The sequence below is a fragment of the Sciurus carolinensis genome, chromosome X, assembly GCF_902686445.1.
Source record: "Sciurus carolinensis chromosome X, mSciCar1.2, whole genome shotgun sequence".
NCBI lineage: Eukaryota > Metazoa > Chordata > Mammalia > Rodentia > Sciuridae > Sciurus > Sciurus carolinensis.
In genome coordinates, this window is record NC_062232.1 from 53,516,666 (window position 1) to 53,541,569 (window position 24,904).

The 24,904-nt window shown below is 40.3% G+C and overlaps 2 protein-coding genes across 5 annotated transcripts in view; one reads left to right on the plus strand and one right to left on the minus strand.

Moving 5' to 3' along the window:
- The window catches only part of Pdzd11 (PDZ domain containing 11), a 117,058-nt gene that overhangs the window by 22,527 nt on the left and 69,627 nt on the right, over window positions 1–24,904 (minus strand). The gene's annotated exons all lie outside the window — the stretch shown is intronic.
- Dgat2l6 (diacylglycerol O-acyltransferase 2 like 6) lies at window positions 1,268–23,269 on the plus strand. Of its 3 annotated transcripts, XM_047537089.1 has the most exons (8): window positions 1,399–1,425; window positions 3,368–3,420; window positions 15,960–16,070; window positions 16,447–16,517; window positions 16,890–17,094; window positions 18,731–18,905; window positions 21,098–21,309; window positions 21,985–23,269. In XM_047537089.1, exons 3-8 carry the CDS (start codon window positions 15,980–15,982, stop codon window positions 22,137–22,139), a joined length of 909 nt encoding a protein of 302 aa, XP_047393045.1. In that variant the 5' UTR covers window positions 1,399–1,425; window positions 3,368–3,420; window positions 15,960–15,979; the 3' UTR covers window positions 22,140–23,269. The 3 variants fall into 3 exon arrangements, with proteins under 3 accessions (XP_047393044.1, XP_047393046.1, XP_047393045.1); XM_047537088.1 differs by lacking the exon at window positions 3,368–3,420 and having other exon boundaries at window positions 1,268–1,425; XM_047537090.1 differs by lacking the exons at window positions 3,368–3,420; window positions 15,960–16,070 and having other exon boundaries at window positions 1,268–1,425.

Here is a 24,904-nt window from a genome sequence, read left to right on the forward strand (position 1 = left end):
GTCACTCCATAGGCAGTGACAAAAAAAGTAAATACAGAGGTCTGGGACCTGGGGACAATCTTTTATTTCCCAAAGTCCTGTGTGCTGAATCAAACCTTTTAACCTGAAACACAGTAGTTGTTTAATAACCATGAATTAATCTAAATGAACAATAATAACAGGAAATACTTATATAGTGCCTACTATGTACCATGCTCTATGCTAAGAACTTCATATTCATTCACTCATTTAATCCTCAGTAAAACCCTGTTAAGTAAGTACTCTCATTATCCCCATTTTACAGATGGGGGAAATTAAGGCATAGGGGTTCACCAACTTGTAAGTGACAAAGCTGAGATTTGAACTCTAGCTCTCTGACTCTAAAGTTCATGATCCTAACCACTACACTTACTTTCAAAAGCAAATGCTCACAGGGAGCATGAGAGAGAGACAGAGAGACAGAGACAGACAGAGAGACAACAAGCTCAATTTCCAAAGGGGAATTTCACAGGTGGAGCTAGGACTGGAAGCTAGTCTGCTCTCTGTGCAGTGTTCCTCCTGCTTTGCCATACTGGATCTGGCTGCTGATACACAGTCCCTGGGAATGGAGGCACAAATAGGGAATTGGGAAGTCTAACTATTTGTGCAGATTAACAGCCTTAGGTAGACTAGGCAGCTCTCACCAGAAAACAGGCAGAACCAGAGTAGCCGCTAGGGCAGAAAGAAGTGTCACTACCAGGTTCCTTTTCTTTTTCTTTTTTTCTTTTTTTAATTTATTCATTTTTGCAGCACTGAGGATTGAAGCCAGGGGCACTCAACCACTGAGCTACATCTCTAGCCCTTTTTAAATTCTGAGATGGGGTTTTGCTAAGTTGCTGAGGCTGGCATCCAACTTGCAATCCTTTTACCTCAGTCTCCCAAGTCACTGAGATTACTGGCATGCACCACCATGCTCAACTACCATGTCCCTTTCCTGGAACAGGGACAGATGGTGGGCTGCTTTTTAGAGGGCCAGGCCTAATCTGTTGTTTTTTTTTTTACACTAACTTATCACACATGTCCTTACCACACTAAAGCCACCTAAGGCCATTTCTGCCACATTTAAATTGGGCATGCATGGAGAAATGATACCTATTGGGGAGATGAGATAGTCTGATCTGCAACCTGGCATGTGTGTAGGAAGTTGGGGTGGGGCAGCGAGTAAGGAGTGAACTGGAGGAAAGGTTTGGTCAAGGCTGACAAAACTCCAGCAGCTAAGCCCAGTGATAAGAGATTATAGCAAAGCAACTATAATCAACTCAGCTTAAGAAGTTCAGAGCTTCTGCTTGGGCTTCTTGCCACAACAGAACACCACGATGACTATGACCTTTTTCTCCAGGCTAGATCTTCAGGAGGGCCTCCGAACACTCTCTGTTATGCAGTGGATTCCAGTCTATGTAATTTTAGGTGAGTAAATCCCAAAGGCTGGGGAGCACATGGGAGCAGATCAAGAGGCTAGACACCCCCAGATGAGGAGGGCTCTGATGTGATCATCTGACTGGTTCCCTCCATCCTGGGGGTAAGGACTAGGCTGCTGGCACAAAGGCCAGGAGTAAAGCTGTGATTTTTCTGGTTTAAAGATTATTTCAGCCTTCTCAGGAGCTGTCCCCTATGAAGCAGGCTGAAAAGAGTAACATTTGGGCACAGGGCAGAGGTGGTGGTGGCTTGAAAAGCTGGTGTTATTAGGTAGGTGTATGGTGATTTTCTAGTATGAGACTGGAGAGAGACAATTGTGAAAAATCTGAGGGCTGCCTTAGTGACTCATTGAACAGAATTTTGAGAAAGGGCCACTTGTTTGGTGAACTGAGGGCACAACAGTCGTCAATGTAGAACAAATGGGTTGACTGCCACAAGCTCTGGCCAGCCAGAAACCAGGGCTGTGTTGGATATCAATTATAGGGCCAAGCTTGGAAACCAGATGAGAAGAAATAATGTCATTCTGAAGGATGAACAGGTAGAAAACAGCTGGCTCCAATCCATGGGAAGCTATATGACTCCTTAGAATAGAGGATCTTAAACAGGGTTCTGCAGACCAAGAATTTGAGGTTAACTGTAGGACTTTGAATTTGGCTCAAAAGAAATATATCTTTCCTTTCACTAACCTCTAGTGGAAGTGGAGCATATCCTTCAATGATGAATGTGGGCAATAAACCCCAGAAGTGTCAGCAGCCCCTGTGACTTTGTAAAGAGCAGACACTACAGAGATTTGCATTTCATATTAAAGTTGTTACAGGCATCTTGAAATTTCATTTATGCCCATTACTGCTTCAAAATTCTAGTACTTATTGGAAATGCTGATAAATCTGGTTATTTATGCATAAACCAAGAAGTTAATATTGGTTACTATATCACATTTTGAGTAATATTGTGATAACTATATTTTAACATTATGGGTTTTTTTGTATGTATGTGTACCTTATTTGTGCATTTAAAAATATTTTTCAGAGAAGGAGTCCATAAACATTACCAGATTGCCAGGGAGGTCCATGTTCCCCCAAAAGATAAAGACTTACTATACCTTATTAAAAAGGAAATTCTCTATTTGGGTGGCTGAGGCAAGAGGATCAAAAGTTTGAGACCAGCCTTGGGAATTTAGGGAGACGCTGACTCAAAAGATAAAAGGGGCCAGGGATATAGCTCAGTGATAGAAGCACCCCTGGATTCAATTCCCAGTGCCACAAAAATAAATAAGTAGATAGATAATCGATTGATTGACAGATAGATAGACAGATAGTAAAATGGAATCATGCGTGAGCTCATCAATTATTTGCCTCTAGCAGTAGAAAGAAAAGAAAGGTAATTTTTGTAAACTTATTTGTTTATAGTTTTCCATAGTTTTTGTTTTCCTATGCATTTTACCTTAACTTCCTCAAAGAGTCCCCTTTGCTAAATTCCAGTCCTCAGCTAGAAAAGTGAGGGGCAAGGGAATTTCCTAAGAGAAATATACATAGCACTAGCAGCCATCATTTCAAGTCTGGAACCCAAAAAGAGTGAGCAAAGAGGGGCCAGAGAGAGAGCAAGGGAAAGAGGTCAGGGGAAGAAGAGCTGAGTGCTGAGGGTATGGCTCAGTGGTAGAGCACCTGCCTGACTTGCCCTGGGTTCAATCCCTGGCACCACAAAAATGAAATAAAAGTTAAAAAATAGGAAGGAAGAGGAGCTGTGTAAGTGGATCCTTTTAGGCTCATGGTGTCTTCTATACAAGAAGGCCTTGGTATAATACTTGAACACAAATGCCCAGATTATCTAGGTTCTCTGGGGTGGCTCTCTTCATTAAAATGGTCCTATTTTTCTCCCAGAAAATAACTTCCTTAAGTATTTTTTTTTCTCTATTCCTTTTCCCCTCTCAAAGGGCACTGTCTCTGGGCAGGGAAAGAACTGAGCGAATATCAGGCAACTGAATAGGTAAGGGACAAAGAAGGTGAGGAATAGCCTCCTGCATGCTAAATCTCTCCAACTTCGGTGGTCCTGAAAGAGCTGAAGGAGTGGAGTGGGCATGTTAGGGATACATGTTGTGTCATCAGTGAAATCACATAATAATAAATGTGAATGTTGTCTTTTGCCTGCATTTTAAAGGTTGTTTTCTATTGTGATAAAATACACAGAGCATCAAATTTATCATTTTAACCATTTTAAAGTCTATATAGTTCAGTAATGTTCAGTACATTCACCACCAATCCTCTCCTGAATTTTTCATTTTCTCAAACTGAAAATCTATATCATTGAACACTAACTACCCAATTTTCTTTCCTTCCAGCTACTAACTAACATTCTCCTTTCTGTCTCTATGAATTTGCCCATTCTAGGTACTACATGTAAGTGGAATCATAGGGTATTCATCTTTTTTGACTGACTTATTTCACTTAGCATGTTATTAAGGTTCCTCCATATTGTAGCATGTGTCAGAATTTCCTTTCTTAATTTTGAGAGTGGGTCTTGCTATGTTGCTGAGGTTGGCCTCAAACTCAAGATCCTCCTGCCTCAGTCTCCCAAGTAGAAGAGAATTTCCTTCCTTTATGAAGCTAAATCATATTACCTTGTATGGATACACTAAATATCATGTATGCATTCATCCATTGATAGATACTTCTGCTTTTTGGCTATTTTAAATAATGCTACTGTCAAAATGAATGCATAAACTGGGTATGATGGCACATTCCTGTAATCCCAGCAACTCAGTGGAATTGCTGGATCATATGGTAATTCTGTTTTATTTATTTATTTGTTTATTTATTTTTGAGGAACTTCCAACACGTTTTCCACAGTGGCTATTCCGTTTTACATTTCTAACAACAGTGAACAAGGGTTTAAATTCTCCACATCCTCAGCAACTCTTTTTTTTGTGCTGAGTATTGAACCCAGGAGCTCTTTACCACTGAGTTACTTCCCCAGCCCTTTATAGTTTTTGAGACAGGGTCTCACTAAGTTGCTTAGGGTCTCATTAAGTTGCTGAGGCTGACCTTGAAATTGTGATCCTCCTGCCTCAGCCTCCAAATCACTAGGATGATAGATGCACATCACCACAACCAGCAACACTCTTATTTTTTGTTGCTGTTGTAACCATCCTAATGGATGTGAAATGATATTTCATTGTGGTTTTGACTTGCTTGTTGGCCATTTGTCTTGATTTATTTATTTAGGTACCCAGGATTGATCCCAGGACCCCTTAACCACCGAGCCATATCACTAGACCTTTTTATTTTTTAATTTGAGACAGGGTCTTGTTAAGTTGCTTAGGGCCTCGCTAAATTGCTGAGGCTGGCTTTGAACTTGCAACCCTCCTGCCACAGTCTCCTGAACTGCTGGGATTATAGGCACTATTCCATTTGTCTTTCTCTACTACTTTCAATGTTAAACATCCTGATTCTGTTCATTTAGTGATTATGCTAGAAATTGTAAGAATCCTGGGTCTTGGAGATTACCAAGATAGCTATGTCATCTACCAAGGTGTGATGCCCACAGAGATTAAAATCTGTTCTCCAATACTTAAATAGAGCAAGCATTAAATGTAAGACATTGTGCTGCCTTTTCTGAGACTACAACAATGAGTTAATTACAGGCTCTTTACTATCTAGTAACAGAGATAAATGAATCATTCATTCTAACAGTCTGCATATTTTATGTGCCAATGCTGGACACATACCCAAATCACTATGTTAGACTGTTGTGAGCAAAAGAAAGAGCCACGATAAAGTGATATTAGGTTGTCAGAAAAAAAATATCACAACTGGTTGAGTGGCTCAGGAGAGTCAGGAAATGAAAGCAGAATGACATGGTAAATAGGTCATGAGTAAGTTTGACACTATTTTGGGGGAGAGTATTGGGATTTGAAAACTTGACACTAAATTGATGATCCTTCCATATTCCTTCTTCCTAAGCAGAAACCTTTAAGTTCACCTCTTGTTGTTTTTTCTCTCGCTCAGACATCCATCCTTCTTGTATATATGGGGAATTCTGCCCTCTTTAGTTCCTGGTACTACAAAAAACAGAATATAGTCTTTGGGGTCAGAGTTCTACCATCTATTTGCTATGAGATCTGGTGCAAGTAAGTCTCAATTATTTTTTATGTGACCTTGAGCACCCACCACAGTAGAAACAGAGTATAGTACCAGCCTCTCAAGAATGTCCTAAAGCCTGGCACATTGGTACACACCTGTAATCCAAGCAGCTCAGGGGATCGAGGCAGGAGGATCTCAAGTTCAAGGCCAGCCTCAACAACTTAGAGAGACCATAAACAACTTAGTGATACCCTGTCTTAAAATAACAAATAAAAAGGGCTGGGGATGTGGCTCAGTGGTAAAGTGAATCTGTATTCAATCCCAGTACCCCCCAACCACCACCACCAAAAAAAAAAAAAAAAAAAAGGAATATCCTGAAGATCAATGAAGTGAGAAAATCTTCAACAGATGATGATTTTCTTCCTTTCTATCATATAAATTGGAGTCCAACCACTTCACCTGTCTTTGTTTCTGTTGCTATAACAGAATATTACAGACTGGATCACTTATCAACAATAGAAGCTTATTTAGCTCATAGTTCTGGAGACTGGCAAGTCAAATATCAAAGTGCCAAAATCTGGAGAGGGTCTTCTTACCACATCATCCCATGGCAGAAAGCAAGAAATGTGAGGAAGTATATGCAACAGAGAGGTGCAAGAGGGAGCCATGCTCACCTTTATCAGGAAGCCACTCCTTTGATGACAGCATTTATCCATTTAACACTTAAAAGTTCTCACCCCTCAAAAATGTTGTATTGGAGATTAAGTTTCCAACACATGAATTTTGAGGGACACATTCAAACTATAGCACCACATCATGAGACTGCCAACCTTGCATTTGACCCACAGATACGTGACAATCACTTCCAAGGCAGACACCCTAGACTTTGATTTCATTGCACCTTCAGGAAGAAAAAAATATAACTAGTTCCTAGAAAATGTAGCGGATAAGGACTATACTGCATTCCCAGCATCCCCACGGGTCCTGTCAAGACATCCTTCACTGCTCCCTCTCCATTCTCCCTACAACTGCATTGGGCTGAAATTTTAACTCCCAAGGCAGCTTTCAAACTGGTCTGAGATACAGTAGCCTATTCTGGGTTCCCATTGTCTCTCATCTGAATCACTAAAACTCTTAGCTGATCACCCTGCCTACAGTTTTTCTTTCTTTCTTCCCTTTTTGCAGTTCTGGAAATTGAACCTCATGTTTCGTGCATGCTAGGCAAGCACTCTTTAGCTACAGCTACAGCTCCCTGCCTACAGTTTCTCCGTTTCCCACAGTTATTCCAAGTTGTCTTCCCAAAATACTGATATGATTAAGCCATTTCTCTGCTTAATAGTCTTTACTGACTACTCATTCCTTTTAGCATAAGCTCTAAAACCCACAGCTTATTTCCCAGCTTCACTTCCTGTTCTATGGCTTCCTCATGCTCCTTGTAGTTTCACAGAATTTGGTGATACTCAAAGGCCTTGGACTCTATCATCTCCAGGACTGTGTTCAAGTACTTCCTTGTGCGTGGAAGGCCTTTCCTCCACCAATCAGTCAAACTCCTACCCTTCTTCTTTAAATATTAACATCCACATGAAGCCTAGAGTTTCTGGAAGCAGGAACTTTGTTTTCTCCATACATTAATATGAGTTAATACAAAAAGGTGCTTAAAAATAGCTCTTGGCACATAATAAATGTTACCAACTTTCTTTTTTTCAAAGTTTGGAGTGAAAATATGTGACCTCTCTGAGCCTCAGTCTCTTCATCTGTGAAATGGGAATAATAAAATTACCTATCAGAATTGTGAGAGGATTAAATAAGATAATTCCTCTTTAGGTGATGAATGGACTGCTGTTTCATAGCAAATGCCCAATACACAGGATCAAGGAGCACACTTGCATCACTCTCATCATTTCAGAGCTTATTCCCTTCTTCCTTCCCATCCCCAATGGTCTCCCCATGACTTTTAGCAGTGATTTCATATGAGGCAGTTTCAGTCAATGATTGTTTTGTTTTTGGTTTTTTTGGTGCTGGATATTGAACACAGGGGCACTTAACCACTGAGCTGTATCCCCAGCCCTTTTTATTTTTTACTTTGAGACAGGGTCTCGCTAAGTTGCTTAGGGCCTTAGTAAATTGCTGAGGCTGGCTTTGAACTTGCCATCCTCCTGCCTCAGCCTCCCTAGCCTCCAGGATTACAGATAAGCACCACTGCATCTGGCAGTTTTAGTTAATGTTTGTTGAATTATTACATCATATTTTACTCCTTTAGTTTCTTATACCTAATTTCTTTCCAATAAGTAATTAGAAAGCCACTGAAAATCCTCTTTGACAAACCAGTGGTATCCTTGGATTTCTGCAAGCATTGGGCCAACTTGGGTAATTTTGAAATGGAACTTCTCCCTGTACTACAATTCAGTGTGATAAATACATATCACGAGCAATCTGCCTGTGCCAGCTAATGACTGTTTTCAATGTTATATCTAATAGGGAGAGGACCAGACCTATGAGGTACCAGCTACACAAACAGACCAAGTGGAATAAGGAGAGACAGGAACACATTAGCATGTTAGGAGTAAGCAGAGGAAGAAACCTTTAATTCTGCCAAGGGGATTAGCAAAGATATCACCAAGAAAGTGTAAATTAAGCTAAGCCTAGAAAGCTGAGGGAATTTTGATAAGTAGAAATTTAGGGAGAGACTAATCAAAATAAAGGAACAGCATCAAAATAAGATAAAAATTGAAAATAGAAATTTAAAAAGAGTGCCCCTTAAATATCTTCAGAGAATGAAATATGAATAAACCAATAAAAACATTTATGTCAATAAACACTTACATAAAGAAAAAAAAAGATCTCAAATAAACACACTAATTTTATGCCTTGAAGAACTAGAAAAACAATATGTTCATGGTTAGCATAAGGAAGGAAATAATAAGGATCAGAGATTAAATAAATGAAATAGAGACTAGAAAAAATTATAGAAAAGATCAACAAATGTAAGAGTTAGCTTTTTGAAAAGATAAACAAAATTGACAAAATTTTAGACTAATCAAGAAAAAAGAATATCAAATAAAATAAAACATGAAAGAGGATACATTATTACTGATACCACAGAAATACAGAGGATCACAAGACTAGTGTGAATGATCACATGCCAGCAAATTAGATAACCTAGAAAAAATGGATACATTCCTAGATACATACAACCTACCAAGAATGAAACATGAAGAACCATAAAATCTGAACAGATCAATAATGAGTAAGGAGATTGTGTCAATCAATAATCTCCCAATAAGTTAAAGCCCAGAACCAGATGGCTTCATGAATGAATTGTACCAAACATTCAAAGAAGAACTAATATTGACTTTTTTGGGGGGGACTGTACTTCCTTTGTGATATAGGGTGCTCTACCACTGAGCTACATCTCCAGCCCTTTTTATTTTTTATTTTGAGACAGGATCTTGATAAGGCTGGTCTCAAGCTTGTGATCCTCCTGCCTCAGCCTTTCAAGTAGCTGGGATTAGGGGCTGGGGAGATAGCTCAGTTGGTAGAGTGCTTGCCTTGCAAGTACAAGGCCCTGGGTTCAATTCCCCAGTACTGCAAAAAAAAAAAAAAAAGTAGCTGGGATAACAAGTGTGTGCCACAGTATCAAGCACTCAACATTTCTTAAATTCTTCCAAAAAACTAAAGAAAAGGGAACACTTCCAAACCCATTTTACAAGGCCAGCATTGCCCTGATAACAAAGGCAGGCAAGAAAGCTACAAGAAAAGAAAATTCTAGGTCCATATCCCTGATTAGAAAATAGAAGCAAAAATCCTCAACAAAATATGAGGGAACCAAATCCAATAGCACATCAAAAATATTCACCAAAGCTGGGTATGATGGTGCACACCTGTAATCCCAGCAAGGAGGCTGAAGCATGAGGATTGCAAGTTTGAGACCAGCTTGAGTCACTTAACAAGGCCCTAAGCAACTTAGCAAGAATCTGTCCCAAAATAAAATGTAACAATAATATAAAAAGAATATAAAAAGACTTGGGGATGTTGCTCAGTGGTTAAGCACCCCTGGGTTCAATCCCTAGTATGCAATACATAACATTAATACAATGAAGGATAAAAATCATATGGTTTTCTTAATAGAAGCAAAATAAAAGAAATTCAACATCCATTCATGATACAAATTCTTACCAAATTAGTTATAGAAGGAATATGTCTCAGAATAACCAAAGGCCATAAATAAAAATTCCATTGCTAATAGGTGCAGTGGCACACAACTATAATCCCAGCAGCTCAGAAGACTGAGGCAGGAGGATCACAAGTTCAAAGCCAGCCTCAGCAACTTAGCTAGGCCCCAAGCAACTTAGTAAGACCCTGTCTCAAAAAATAAAAATGGCTGGGGATGTGGCTCAGTGGTTAAGCAACCCAGGGTTCAATTCCTGGTAAAAAAAAAAAAAAAAAAAGAAATAGCTCATTGCTGACAAAATACTCAATGGTGAAAAGTTGAAAGCTTCTCCACTACGATTAGGAACAAGACATGGATGCCCGCTCTCACCATTTCTTTTCAGTATGGTACTGGAAGTCCTAGCTAGAACAATTAGACAAGGAAAACAAATAAAAGACACCTAAATTGGAAAGGAAGACATTAAATTGTCTCTGATAGCAGGTGAAATGATCTTATATATAGAAACCCTAAAGTCTCCATCTCCACCAAAAAAACTGAACTCATAGATGAATTCAGCAAAGTGACAGAATACAAAATCAACACAGAAAAATCAGTTACATTTCTATACACTAACGATGAGCTACCCAAAAAACAAATAAAAAATCCTCTTTTGAATGGCTTCAAAAGAACAAGGTACTTGGGAATAAATTAATTAGGAAAACAGTGAATCTAGGAGGTGAAAATACATACACCAAAAACTAAGACAATAAAAGAAATTAAAGACACAAATAAATAGAAAGAAATCCTGTGTTCCATGGATTGGAAGAATTAATATTGTTAAAATGTCCATACTTCTCAAAATGATCTATAGGTTCAATGTTTATCAAGATTCCAATAGTATCTTTCACAGAAACAAAAAGAACAATCCTAAAATTCATAGGGACTATAAAAGACCCTGAAGAGCCAAAGTGATCTTGAGAAAGAAAAACAAAACTAGAGACATCATACTTATGGTTTCAAACTATATTATAAAGCTATCATAATCAAAGCAGTATGGAACCAGCATTAAAAAATGGACACAGACCAAGGGAACAGAAAAAAGAACCCAGAAATAATTCCAAACATATATGGTCAACTAATCTTTAACAAGGGTACCAAGAGTACACAGTAAATAAAGGACAGTCTCTTCAATAAATGGTGTTGGACTGGACATATGCATGCACAATAATTATGTTGAACCTTATCTTGCACCATGTATAAAAAACTAACACAAAATTAATTAAATTCTTAAATATAAGACCTGAAACCATGAAACTCTTAGAAGAAAACATATGGGGAAAGCTCCTTGATATTGAACTTGGAAATGAATTTTTGGTGGCATGACAATAAAAACAGAAAATAAAAGCAAAAATAAGTAAGTGAAAGTATACCAAACTAAAAAAGCTCTGTGCAGCAAAGGAAATACTCAACAAAATGATAAAGCAACATACAGAATGGAAGAAAATATCTGGGAATCATATCCGATAAAGGGTTAAAATCCAAAATATATAAAGAACTCATGCAACTCAGTATCAGAAAGCAAATAACCTAATTTTCCAAATGGGCAAAGGACCTGAGTAGACATTTTTCCAAAGAAAATATGCAAATAGCTAACAAGTATATGAAAAGATGTTCAATGTTATTAGCTATCAGGGAAACACAAATCAAAACCACAATGAAATATCACCACACACCTATTAGTATAGTTATTATCAAAAAGACAAAGAGGACACACACTGGTAATTCCAGCCACTGGAGAGTCTGAGAAGGAACACTGCAAGTTTGAGGCCAGCCTGTGCCACTCAGCAAGACCCTATCTTGAAATAAAAATAGTAAGGGCTGGGAATGTAGCACAGTGGTAGAGCACCCCTGGGTTCAATTCCAAGTAAAGAAAAAAAAAAGACAAGAGATAAAAAGAGATAAGAGGTACTGACTACACCATGGAAAAAAAAAGGAAATCTTTGTACACTGTTGATGGGAATTTAAATGGTACAGTTATTATGAAAAACTGCAGAGATAATGAATTCAGTATGCTGAAGAAATATCTGCACTTTCATGTTCATTGCAGCACTATTCACAATAGCCAAGACATGAAACAAAATTAAGGGTCCCTCAATAGATGAATGTATAAAGATAATGTGACACACACACACACACACACACACACACACACACACACAGGAATATTATTTAGCCATAAAAGTAGGAAATCCTGTCTTCAGCAACAACATGGATGAACATGGAGGATATTAGGTTAAGTGAAATAAGCTAGACACAGAAAGATAAATATTGCATGACCTTACTTATATTAGGAATTCAAAATAGTTGAACTCAGCTGGGCACTGAAGGGTGAACCTTTAGACCTAGCTACTCAGGAGGCTGAGGCAGGAGGATCACTTGAGCCCAGGAGTTCCAGGCCAGCCTGGGCAAGATATCAAGACCCTATCTGTTAATGAAAATGTTGAACTCATAGAAGCAGAAAGTAGAATGGTAGTTGCCATGGGCTGGAGCAGGGGAAAATATGCAGAGATATTTTTCAAAGAATATAAAATTTTAGTTATAAGATGAATAAGTTCTGGGCATCTAATGTACAAAATGGGGACAATAATTAATAGTACTATATTGTTTACTTAAAGTTTGATAAGTGAGTAGTCTTAAGTATCTTCACTCCCCACACACACACACAAAGTTGTGGTGATGCATTGGTTAATTTGATTCTGGTAATGGTTACATAAATACATGTATATCAAATCATCCTGTATACCTTGAATATATAGAATTTTTATTTGTTAATTATACCTTCAAATGGTTCATATATCTAAACATAAAACAGCAAGCTGAAAACATTTAGTATAATACAGGAGAAAACCTCAATGACCTGAGGTTAGGACAAGAATCAGATTTGACATTAAAAGCACAATCTAGTTAGGTATGGTACAGAATAGCTGTAATACCAGTTATTCTATAGCCTGGGGCAGGAGGATTGTAAATTCTAGGCTACCCTCAGCAACTTAACAAGACCCCATCCCCAAAAAATAAAAGGGCTGGGGGTGCAGCTAAGTGGTAGATCGGTCCTGGATTCAGACCCAGTACCACACACACACACACACACACACACACACACACACACAATCTACAAAAGAAAAAAGAAAAATCACCAAAATCAAAAGATTTCACACTAAGGAAGAGATTCCCATTAAGAGAAAGAAAGGATAGACAAGGACTGGGAGAAAATATTTGCAAATCACATATTAGAACAAAGATTTGTATCTAAAATGTATAAGCATCTCCCCAAAGTCAATAGTAAGAAAACAAATAACCCAGTTGAAAAATGGGCTAAAGATTTGAACAGAAGCTTCACTAAAGAAGAAACACAGAAGGCAGGTAAGCAAAGGAGAAACTACTAAACATCATCAGCAATCATAAATGCAAACTAGAATGATGATGAGCTACAATTGCACATCTACTAGAATGGCTTGGTTAGCTCAGTACAAACTAAATTAGAAACCTATGGGGCTAGGGATGTGGCTCAGTGATAGAGTATTTTCCTAGCATGCCTGAGGCTCTGGCTCAATCTCCAGCAATGCAATTTAAATAAAAGGGAACCTATGTATATGAACCTCATTCTTGATAATCCCCTTCAAGTTCCTTCACTTGACTGTGAACAAAATGTTGGAACCATCTCCTGGTCTCAATATCATGCCTAAGGGAGTGTCACACACACATACACACAAGTGCTTATTTTTCATCACTCCTTCCCCAGATACCTTTGCTTTATGTTATGAAATCCCTTGTTCTGTGATCTTCAGTATTTCCACCTTGGGCCTCTGTTTCTTCTATCTCTTTATTAATTTTTATTACAGCTTTATAGTTGTACAAAGTAGTTGGGTTCATCCTGACAAAGTCATACATGCATGGAATTCGATTTCAGTTCATAAAGTTCCCCTTTTCCCTCAGGTCCTCTCTCCCCTCCCCAATTTCCTTTCCTCCACTAAACTTCCTTTCCCTCATCTTACTCACATGATGAGGAATGAGGAATGAGTCACATTCCTAGTCTTTTTGTTTTTTGCTGGAGGCCGGGGCGGTTTCTGGGGATCAAACTCAGGGGCACCCGACAACTGAGCCACACACACTCCCAGCCCTCCTTTGTATTTTATTTAGGGACAGGGTCTCACTGAGTTGCTTAGCACCTCGCTTTTGTTGAAGTTGGCTTTGAACTCACCATCCTCCTGCTTCAGCCTCTCGAGCTGCTGGGATTATAGACATATGCCACCACACCTGGTTATTTAGTTATATTTGATTGGTTCTTTTTACTAATGCATAAAGGTGAAATTCCCTGTGGCATATTTATATATTCACATAACCTGATTTTTAAAGAATTCATTCTGCATTGCCTCCCCTAACCCATTCTTCCACTCTGCCTCTTGATATCCTTCTTCTACATCACTGATCTTCCCTTATCTTCATGATATCCTTCAATCCCACTTGTGTCACCCTGCATTACACTGATGACATTCAAACAGGCTGGATCTGAAAGGCTTGTTCTCTGATGATAGTTCTGGTTTTCTGCAGAGTGACACCTGCAGTTCCAATAAATTCCACAGGAGGGTGTTTACCCAGGAAAGGGCACCTAGACTACCTTAGGACTGGTGATTAAACCAAATATATAAGATAGAAGGCCCATAATCCATCTGTATTTTTAAAATAACATCACATTTAAATAACACTGCACATGCTGACTAAATATTAATCATTTAAGTTGAATGGAAGGAGAAAATGTTTGTTTATTTATTTATTTTTCAGTCAGTCTAGATATTTGTTGGCCTATGATGTGTCAGACATGGTTGTAAATACTGAGGATTCCAACAAAAATTATTCAAAGCAGGACAGGAAAAAAATGACATACTTAGATCACCTATAATTAGAAATTTGTGTTTGTTTGTTTGTTTTTGGTATTTTAGCAATACCGGGGATGGAAGCCAGAGCCAAGCACATGCTAGGCAAGTGCTCTACCACTGATCTACACCCCCTAGCCATATTATTATTATTATTAGTAGTAGTAGTAGTAGTAGTAGTAGTATTTTGAGACAATGTTTGGCTAAGTTGCTCAGGCTGGCTTCATACTTATGATTTTTCTGCCTCAGCCTCCCAAATTTCTGGGATTACAGGTGAATGCCACTATGCCCTGCTCATAACATGACTTTTTAAAGCAATACCCATTACATCTTTTTCCTGCTATTTTCATCTATGTCCCAAATGCAAGAGACAAGCCTGTTGGTAACTCTTGAGTTTCTTTTGCTTCTCTTACACTTTCATTTATCATGATGTGGCAGCTGGTCAAAGAAGTCATTCCCTTAGTCAGGTCCTTTTTTTTTCTTATTCATGATATGTGTAATTAGCCCCTCTCTTCCATGAATGCACATTTAAAAATGGAATGTCGCTCAGTGGTAGAGCACTTGTATAAGATGCAATGCACAAGGCCCTGAGTTCAATCCCCAACATGGCAAAAACTAAATAAAAATAAAAATGGCATTCATTTCCCAAAACTATAAGATGTATTATGCTTGCATTTCACAGCAACAGAGACAGAGATAAATTGCTAACAGGGATAAATTTTTCCCTTTTGAGCTTTCATAACATTTTGAAAGGGTAAAAACAACATAGTCAAGCAATTTCTAATCTGCATTTTCTTCTCAGTATCAAATAGCCTGTATACTGTAGGCAAGCTCTCTGCCCACATATATACAGACTTAGTAGTTCAGCAAAGGAAGGAGGGTCAAGATTTTATAAAGAATTCCCTGAGGACTGGGGGTTTAGCTCAGTTGGCAGAGTGGTAGAGTGCTTGCCTTGCATGGAGAAGGCCATGGGTTCAATCCCCAGCACCACCAACAACAACAACAAAAATAACTTCCTGAGGTCCCAGAATGGGACTAATCAGTCACCAGCCCAACATGCTGTTCTTTCTGTTTGCTAAGAAGTGCTGCTGTTCTTGGGCCCCAGCTGAGGGTTCTGCTCTGAGAACTTCATGATTCTGCTGTTCCCTTAGTTAAGACCTCAGCCATTGAGAGGCCTAGATCTAGGAGTTTAGAGGTCTGCCTGGATCACAGAAGAACTAGGGAATTATACAAGGGGAGAAGGAAAGAATAGCCCACTCTGCCTTTGCTCTCCCCCTTTGGTGTGGAGTGGAGATGGTAGTTATGGGAGGTGTGCTGAAACTGGAAAGAAACTGAAGGGCATGATCCCATGTGTCTCCTCAGGGGCTATTCCCATTGTCCTCATGCCTTACCTCCTTGTGTTCACTAACTTCTGGTCCTTGGCTGTGCTCACCTTAGCCTGGCTTGCTTATGATTGGAAAACCCATAGTCGAGGTAAGTGATGGGGGCAGAATGGTGGTCCTGTCTGTGCCACAGATGGAACTGCAGGGGTGAAGGAAGTGGCTGAAGAGTGGGGAGAAATAAAGTGGGGAGGGAAGAGGACAGAGGGCTCTGCCAGACTGCCCAGAAAGAATTAAAAGGTGCCTGTGGCCTTGAGATGTTTTCCTAAAAATTTCTGGGATGGCTCCAGAGAAACAGGGGCTTCCTGTCTTGGGAATTGGACTAGGGATGTTACTTAAAGCTCTAAGGGTGTAGGGGAAGGAGACCTCCCCAAAGGCCTGAATACTTCAGGCAGAACTCTTCACCTCTGTGAGAGGTAAAGGGACTGGCAAGTCCCCACCTGCTCTTCCCTTCCCTTTTCTACCTACAGGTGGTAGGCGGTCAGCTTGGGTACGAAACTGGACACTCTGGAAATATTTCCAAAATTACTTCCCAATAAAGGTGACTATCTTTCTTCTGGATGCTCTTGGTCCTTTTTGCCCAGACTCTCACCCCCAACCCAGTTCCATTTTTTCAAGGGTATTGTTGGCTAGCAGTGAAGGTCAAGGCCCAGAAGTATAATGCAAAGCAGAGTCCCAAGATGGATGGGCAGGTGGGGAAATGGATGAATAGCAGCCTTTCCCACAGTGGCAAACCCAGGTTAGCCTCTTTGACCACCATGATCCCTGGCAAGACAAGGACAATAATGACATCTCAAGAAGCAGGGATTTGAGGCTCCCATAAGGAAACATAGGCTACCCATTGGGGACTGATTCTACCCACCCCCTCTTTCTTCTGCCTAGCCAATGCTCTGACTCAGTCTCCCTCTAACAGCTGGTGAAGACACATGACCTTTCTCCCAAACACAACTACATCATTGTCAGCCACCCCCATGGCATTCTCTCTTATGGTGTCTTCATCAACTTTGCCACTGAGGCCACTGGCTTTGCTCGGATTTTCCCATCCATCACTCCCTTTTTAGGAACCTTGGAAGGGATCTTCTGGATCCCAATTGTGCGAGAATATGTGATGTCAATGGGTGAGTATAATAAATTATTCAATTTTTAAATTTTGTTTATTTTTCAATTTTTATTGGAGCATTAAATTACACATAGTATTTGGGTTTATTTGGGCAAAATAACATATGCAAGAAATTTTATTTCAATTCCTATTCCTCCTGCTTTTCCTTCTCTCCTCCTTCCCCCATTCTCCCTCTTCTCCTCTAATGATCTTCCTTTGATTACTTCATTTATTTATTTTTGATTGGTATTTTCTACACACACACACACACACACACACACACACACACACATATATATATTTGCGAAATTATTTTTGGTATAATTATTCTATTTTAGAATCTAACTAAGGGTTCCAACCTTGATTAGCCCTGGCAGTCATTCCCTGATAGAAAAGAACTTGGTAAAGATCAAATCCAGAACACGCTGGACCAGTATCAGGAGTATGTGGCAAAGCATCTGATTCTATCCAAGATCTGGGAGGCGGGATTTGGTTGGGCAACAGAGAAAGTTACAGGCATTCATATGAGTTGCCAGGATTCCTTTCACAGGGGGAACCAGAAGGTTGAGCTCAGGATCAATACCAAAAGGAAAGTAAGTTGAAAGTCAAGTATTAAACCAAAATGCAAACAAAAATCAGGGAAGATTCACCAGACTCTTTTCTGGGATGTTAGTTGCCTTCTTTTGGCCAGTTTTCTATACATCTCTCATCCCAGGGTATCTTAAAAACACTTTAGAGTCTCTCATACCAGCTAGTATAATCTTGGTTCATGAACCTCATCTCCTGGGAACCCCTCTGCCCTTGTATGAGACGACATACCTCAGAATCCAGGATAACTTCCCCATACCAGGCTTTAAGCCAGGGAAGTATGAGAAATGTCCTACTCTTTGGATGAATATTCATCCTTCTGGACACCAGAAAACAACTGAAGCCAAACATAAAAGGTAAGATACATTTATCTGAAGGAGTCAAGTGGAATAACTAGAATCCCAGGGAATGACTCTGCTCCCTCTGAAGTTGGCATGACCCTAGATCAGGGATCTCTCTCATTGGCTGGATCCTGGAGGCAATTATTATCTCCCAGGAGAGAATAGAAGGTGAATACAGGGCAAAGACAGAGTTCAGAAGTGATGAAAGACCATGGCTGTCATTGAACAACAAGGTGTCATCCATATTCCACTGTTCATTTCAATTTGGCTTAGGTAGGCTCCCAAGTCTGCCTACTCTTTAAAACCACCAGCCAATGGCTCCCCCTTGGCAGGTTTCCTAGGGAAAAAGCATGTTGATGGTGGCTAGTCCTGATTACCCGTGAAGGAAAGAATTCTGGAGGGTCTCCAGCACTGTCAACCTGGGCAGAGTGGAAGATGGCTGTAATTCATGAGTTTCAAAGACTGTTGATTTAGAAGTTAGTAGACTATGGATGGAAGTAGGCAGAGGAACTTGGTATAGTCCCAACTATATCAGCACAGACCCCCAAGTCAAGCAGCTAGCCCTAAGGACCCACCTCAGGCTAAGTCTAGCCCAGGACATGGGGGCCAAAGACAAGGGGTGGAAACAGCAATAAGTAGAAAACACAACTGTCTCCAACAGGAAGAATCTGGAGAAAACCCTGTACCAAGTTTCTTCTACCACTTTGAAACTCTTTGGTTTCACAGGTATATGCCCAGTAAATGAGTTGGCTCTGGAATACTTGCTGACCAAGAAAGGCTCAGGCAATGCTGTGATTGTTGTGGTGGGTGGAGCTGCAGAAGCCCTCTTGTGCTGCCCAGGAGCCTCCACCATCCTCCTCAAAAATCGTAAAGGTTTTGTGAAACTGGCACTGAAGACAGGGTGGGTCCCTGGGTTCTGGGGCACTCTTGTTATGGTGCCAGAGGCCCTCTGTAGCCCTCTCCAAAATGGTGCCCTACCTGGGAAACCTGTTGGGGGGATGCCTTCTTCACTCTGGTTGTTTCCTTTTGCCGCTTCACCTCTACTGTGCCTTGGGGATGTTTGGACCTCCAGAAATATTTCAGTGGGCAATTTTCTCACTTGAAATTGGTGAAAGAATCACAGGGAACCTTTCACCTTCTGCTCATTAGCCTGGTAAGCTTGGGGTCTACGGAAGTGGGGCTTTACTCTATCTATCTGCTCACTGAGAGGCCCTGAGAACCTCCAAAGGACAAGGAAGGCACTGGTCCTGGTGCTAGAAGGATTGCCAAGGTGGATAAAGCAAGAACCCAAAGAACATCCAATCTGGTTTGAAAAAATATAACAGCAGTTACTCATTCAGCAGTTATCAAAAACCTACTGTATGTAGGGCATAGGAGTAGGCACTGAGACTCAAAAAATAAGTAAGACCTGGTCCTCACAAACTTGCAGTCCAATGTGGAAGACAGGTCCACACACATATCATTACAAAATATAATCAGAATCCAATCATTTACTATTTCAACCACTACCACCTAGTTTAAATTACCATCATACAATACTTCTAGCTACTCTCTGCCTCCCTCACTTCCAAGAGTCTATTTTCAACTGTAGCCAGAATAATTCTGTTCCTCCAGTGGCTCCCATGCCATTTGGAACAAAAGCCAAAATCCTTAAAAGGGCCTAAAAGACACTTACTCATCTCGTCCTCAGCTACCTCACCTTCCTGACCTCATCACCCACTACTTCTTCCCCTTGTTTGTGCCTTTGCAGTTCCACTGGTCTCCTAGCTATTCCGCAAATAGACTACATACTCCTGCCTTAGAGTCTTGCTCTTGCTGTTCCCTCTGCCTGGAGTACTATTCCTCCACGTGGCTGCTTGGTTCATTCCTGTCCCTCCTTCAAGTCTTTGCTGAAAGATTCTTCTCAAACAGCTCTATCCTGACTCTCCTGCCTTACTGTTTTCCTATTATATTTATCATCTTCTTACATATCATCCATTTTATTTATCTGCTATTTTAGTGTTTGTCTCTCTCCTCTTCCAGTAAAAAGGTAAATTCGAGAGATTTTTTTTTGATCCAGTGTGTTTACGGATATATTCTGAATGCTGGCACATAGAAAGAACTCAATAGATATTTGTTGAATGAATGAAGTGCATAAGGGAGATGTATACTAATTGCTATGGAAATGGAAATTAAATGGAAAGACCTTGAACCAGAGTAGAGGTTTCATAGTTCAGTGACATCTGTACTGTGAATTTAAATCAGAGTTGCCAGTCAGACAAAAGGGGAGAAAGAATTCAAGCATTCCATGAGGATCTATGCCATATCAGGCACCATGTTAGGCCCTTGGGATTCAAAGGTGAATATGATACTATTCTCACCTTTGATTGGCTTGCCATCTCCTGGGGGAGTCAGACAGGAATGGAGATGACCATAATGCAGGGTAGGACATAAGAGGGCAAGAGACAGGTCAGCACTAGATGAAGGGCACCGAAGCCACTGTTGTGAGGGTAGATTGGAGGTAGCTGAAGAAAATTTCTTCTAAGGAAAAAAATTGTAACTGATAATTGAAGGGCAAAATGGAATTAGCCACAAGAAGACAGAGGGTAGACACTTATGACAAGAAGAAGCATGAACACGCAGATGAGAGAGAACTTAGCACATTTAGTAGGACTAAGCAGAGTACAAGGAAGGAACAGGAAGTGGGATAGCTAGCCAAGTAGGGAGGACTGGAGCACAAAGGTCATGCTAAGTCCCAGAGTACACAATGAGGAATTCTGGAAGAGTTTTAATGAGGGCAGTGACATGTCTACATATGCAATTTAGGAAGATCACTCTGGATGCTGGATTCACTGAAGGGAATTAGGTGTCCTGAGATTAGTTTCTTTCCATCACAGTACAAAGTGCAGCAGCTCACCTCAGAGAGTTCATTTGGGAGGGTGGGGCCCTGGCAGGAATGGGACACAATGCTGGAGATGCTTGGCTGCTTAAGTTCTTGTTCTATGATGAGAAGGTTGGAGAAGTTTCTGATCTTGGACAGTTTTTCTGGGGGAGATTTTGCTTGGAGAGGTTTTGCTTCCTCAGGGATTTCATACTCTGCTTCTCTCTTTGCAGGGCATACCTTGTTCCTTCTTATTCCTTCGGTGAGAATGAGGTTCACAATCAGGAGACTTTCCCTGAAGGCACATGGATAAGGTTCTTTCAAAAAAATTGCCAGAGAGCATTCAAAAAACTCCTGGGAATAAATTTCTGTACCTTCCATGGCCGGGGCCTCACTCGTGGATCCTGGGGCTTACTGCCTTTCAATCGGCCCATTAATACTGTTGGTGAGTTTTCCACATTCCCTGGGCTGAGTGGGTCCTTGATCCCCCCACCTCAAGTCATCAAGTCGCAGGAGACCTGACCAACAGCTGGGATGAACAAAGGGAATTCCATAGGTGTGGCATAGTAGGGTGGGGAAGACAATTAAGCAGATAATAGTTGTGGCCATTCACAGGCGGGAGAGAGTTCAACAGCTATCAAGAGAACATCTGAGAACATCATTATTCACACACATTCCTTCAGCTCTCTCCTGTGCTTACTCTGGTTCTCTGCAATATGGTTGAGGTTAGGTGACCAGAGCATGAAAGGCAGGATAGAGTTGGAGTGGGGGAAAGAAAGAAGGAAGTGTAGGGCGTGGTGGTGCACGCCTGTAATCCCAGTGGCTTGGGAGACTGAGACAGGAGAATCACAAGTTCAAAGACAACCTCAGCAATTTAGTAAGGACCTATACAATAAATTTTTTTTTAAAAAAAGGGCTGGGAATATAGCTCAGTAATAAAGTGCCCCTGGGTTCAATCCCCAGTATAAAAAAGAAAGAAAGATAAAAAGATCAATAACAACAAAAAAAAATGAGGGAAGGGAAAGGGCCCAGATACTGTCAGTATGTGGCCCCCAGTGAGGGGAGGGTAGTGTGAGTTGGGGAGGGGAATCTGATGCTTCTCTCTTCTCCTTCTCCATAGTTGGGGAACCCCTGCCAATCCCCAAGATTAACATGCCCAACAAGGAGACTGTGGACAAGTACCATGCACTCTACATCAGTGCCCTGCGCAAATTGTTTGACCAACACAAAGTTGAATATGGTCTTCCTGAGACTCAGGAGTTGGCAATCATATAACAGGAGCCACATGCCCTATTACTAAATCCACAAAGGCACAAGGAATCCAAACAGAGCCATAAGAAAGGAAGAATTTGAAGAGGGAGTGGATCATAAGGATAATGACGTGATGACAACCAAGCTAGAAAGTACTTATTGAATGCAGGTTCCAAAAATGGCATACCCTTCCAAGTGGCAGAGTCAGGTATGCAGAAAGGAACCAGAGGGGCCTGGGAGAACTGGGGAGGGCTGGCCAGCAAAAGAGGTGGCTCTATCCCCACCCCTGGGTTGTTTTAGGGCAACAACCCTGTTTAGGGGTCTCGTGAGTCACTCTAGCCAACTAACTGAAGCAATGAGAAGCCAACAAACACTGTTCTCCTAAACCTTGGTGATACCATTACTATTTAGGTTTAGGAGTGGAAGTTTTGTGTAGAAGAAGGGTAGTTTGTTTCATCTCAGCTTCTTTCCTTACAATTTGGGACTGCCACAAGGTAAACAAGGGACCTGAATTGTGGCTCACACAGACAGGATTCCCTCAGCTATGACAGAGTTTCAGATCCATCATGGAACTACATGTTTCTTCTATAAAAATAAAGCTCTAGATATATAAAACAGTATACAGTTATTTCCTAATTACTCTGTAGTTCACTACTGGGCATCCCTCAAACCTAAGATTTACCCTTCTAGCTGGAAAGTTTGTGTATAGAAAGCTAGTTTCTTCTTCTTTATCAGTCACCCTTTATGCCACCCATGACAGAAGAGGTGAGGGAATAGAACTATAGCTACTATAGGTGTAGGAGACAGAAGCAGAAACACAGGAACTGGCACAGGTTGCTATGGAATAGCCCATCTTTACTGATCCCATACAACCACTCTGGATCAGAAAGGAAGGAGCCACAAGACTATGCACAAGCTATAAGTTTGCTTGATGTCAGATACCTACTGTGTCCCAGAGATCATGTCATCACTTTCACAACTTTTGCCTCTTAATGCTAATGCCCTCTGAGATTGACATTGCCATCATCCCCATTTCACAGTAGCTGAAGTTCCTACAGGTTAACAAACTTACACAAAGCCATACAATTTTGGATAGAACTAGCATTCAAATCTAGGTCTTACTAATTCCAAACCAAAGTTCTCTCCAGTGCACCACTACACGTCCCATTCCTGATTTCCTGGACAACTAGTTTTCGGCTTCTTATTCCTAAGTGAGGTCCCATGGAACTCCACCAAAATTAGTCATAAATGAGGGCAAAAATGGCATGATTCTACTTATGGTGGCCCCAGGTTAGAGCTCAGGGAAAATAATTCATTAAAAAACTATTTATGTCAATAGAATGGAACCAAAAATACAGAAACAAACCCATACATTTATGGTCAATTGATTTTCACCGAGGGAGCCAAGAGTATTTGATGGGGGCAATAGTAATCTTTTTAACTAATGATGCTGGGATAACTGGATATCCCACATGAGAAAAAAATTGAGGTTGAGCCATTACCTCACACCATATGTAAATATTAACTCAAAATGTATCCCATACCTAAAGTGAAAGATAAAACTATTAAACTCTTGAAAGAAAACATAGGTATAAAATATCATGATGAGTTAGGCAATGGTTTCTTAGATATGACACCAAAAGCACAGACACAAAAGAACAAACAGATGCTGGACTCCACCAAAATGAGATACTTTTGAACTTCAAAGTGCATCATTAAGAAAGTGAAAAGATAATCCATGGAATGGGAGAAAATATTTGTAAATTGTGAATTTGATACAAATCTAGTAACCAGGATATATAAATAACTCTTACAACTCAACAAAAAAAAGAACAACACTTTTAAGCCAGGAATAGTGGAGCATGTCTATAATCCCAGTGACTTGGGAGGCCATAGCAGAAAGATCACAAGTTCAAGATCAGCCTCAGCAACTTGGTGAGACCCTGTCTCAAAATAAAAAAATGAAAAGGGCTGGGGGTGTGACTTAGGGGTAGCTCACCCCCTGGGTTCAAACTCCAGCTGCAAATAAATAAATATTTAAAAAATAAGTATAGGCAAAGCAAGATATCAAAGGAATACATTTCATCTTGAACAAAATAGGCACCTTGTTTAACAGCTATAGGAAAATAATTGAGTTGGGGGAGAGGCATCTGCTGGTCCCAGAACAAAAGCATTGAAGAAACTGGCAAAGTTAACCAAAATCAGCAAAGAGAAAGACAATTTTTTGCAAACACATGTCTAATATCAATGAAACAGGACTGGACTCTGTAATCTAATATGGTCAACAAATCAACAAAGCTGAGAAATATAAATTGAAGCCTGTTTATAAACAGAGGTGAGGGGCTGGGGAGATAGCTCAGTTGGTAGAGTGCTTGCCTTGTAAGCACAAGGCCCTGGGTTCGATCCCCAGCACCCAAAAAAAAAAAAAAAAACAGAGGTGATTAAATTATTAGGTTCTCAGAAGAGCTCAGTCATAAAGGTTTGATTAAAATAGGAAAAGAAGGTATCAGTTGTAGAGTTACCATAGAAGTTACCCAGCTCCAAATATTTACCATGTTTTATTACATATCTCATTGACAACATTAAATTTCCAGAGAGTTAATCCCATTTTAAAATGCACTTGGGCAGGTCCTCTAGACTCACTACTCCAGGCCTTGGTTGCTCAGCTTATTGGTTATCCTCTGGCTTGTGTTAAGGAACTGGGGTGCAGCTCAGTGGCAGAGCCCTAGCATAGCATGCATGAGGCCTAGAGTTCAATCCCTGGCACTGCAAGAGAAAAAACAAACACT

Bases quoted from the DNA above. Each gene is read 5' to 3' on its own strand.
- Dgat2l6 (XM_047537088.1), top strand. From the start codon at position 1,335: ATGACTATGACCTTTTTCTCCAGGCTAGATCTTCAGGAGGGCCTCCGA. The intron at 1,426-15,959 runs GTGAGTAAATCC...GTGTCTCCTCAG, and splicing joins TCCAGTCTATGTAATTTTAG to GGGCTATTCCCATTGTCCTC. The intron at 21,310-21,984 runs GTGAGTTTTCCA...CCTTCTCCATAG, and splicing joins TCGGCCCATTAATACTGTTG to TTGGGGAACCCCTGCCAATC.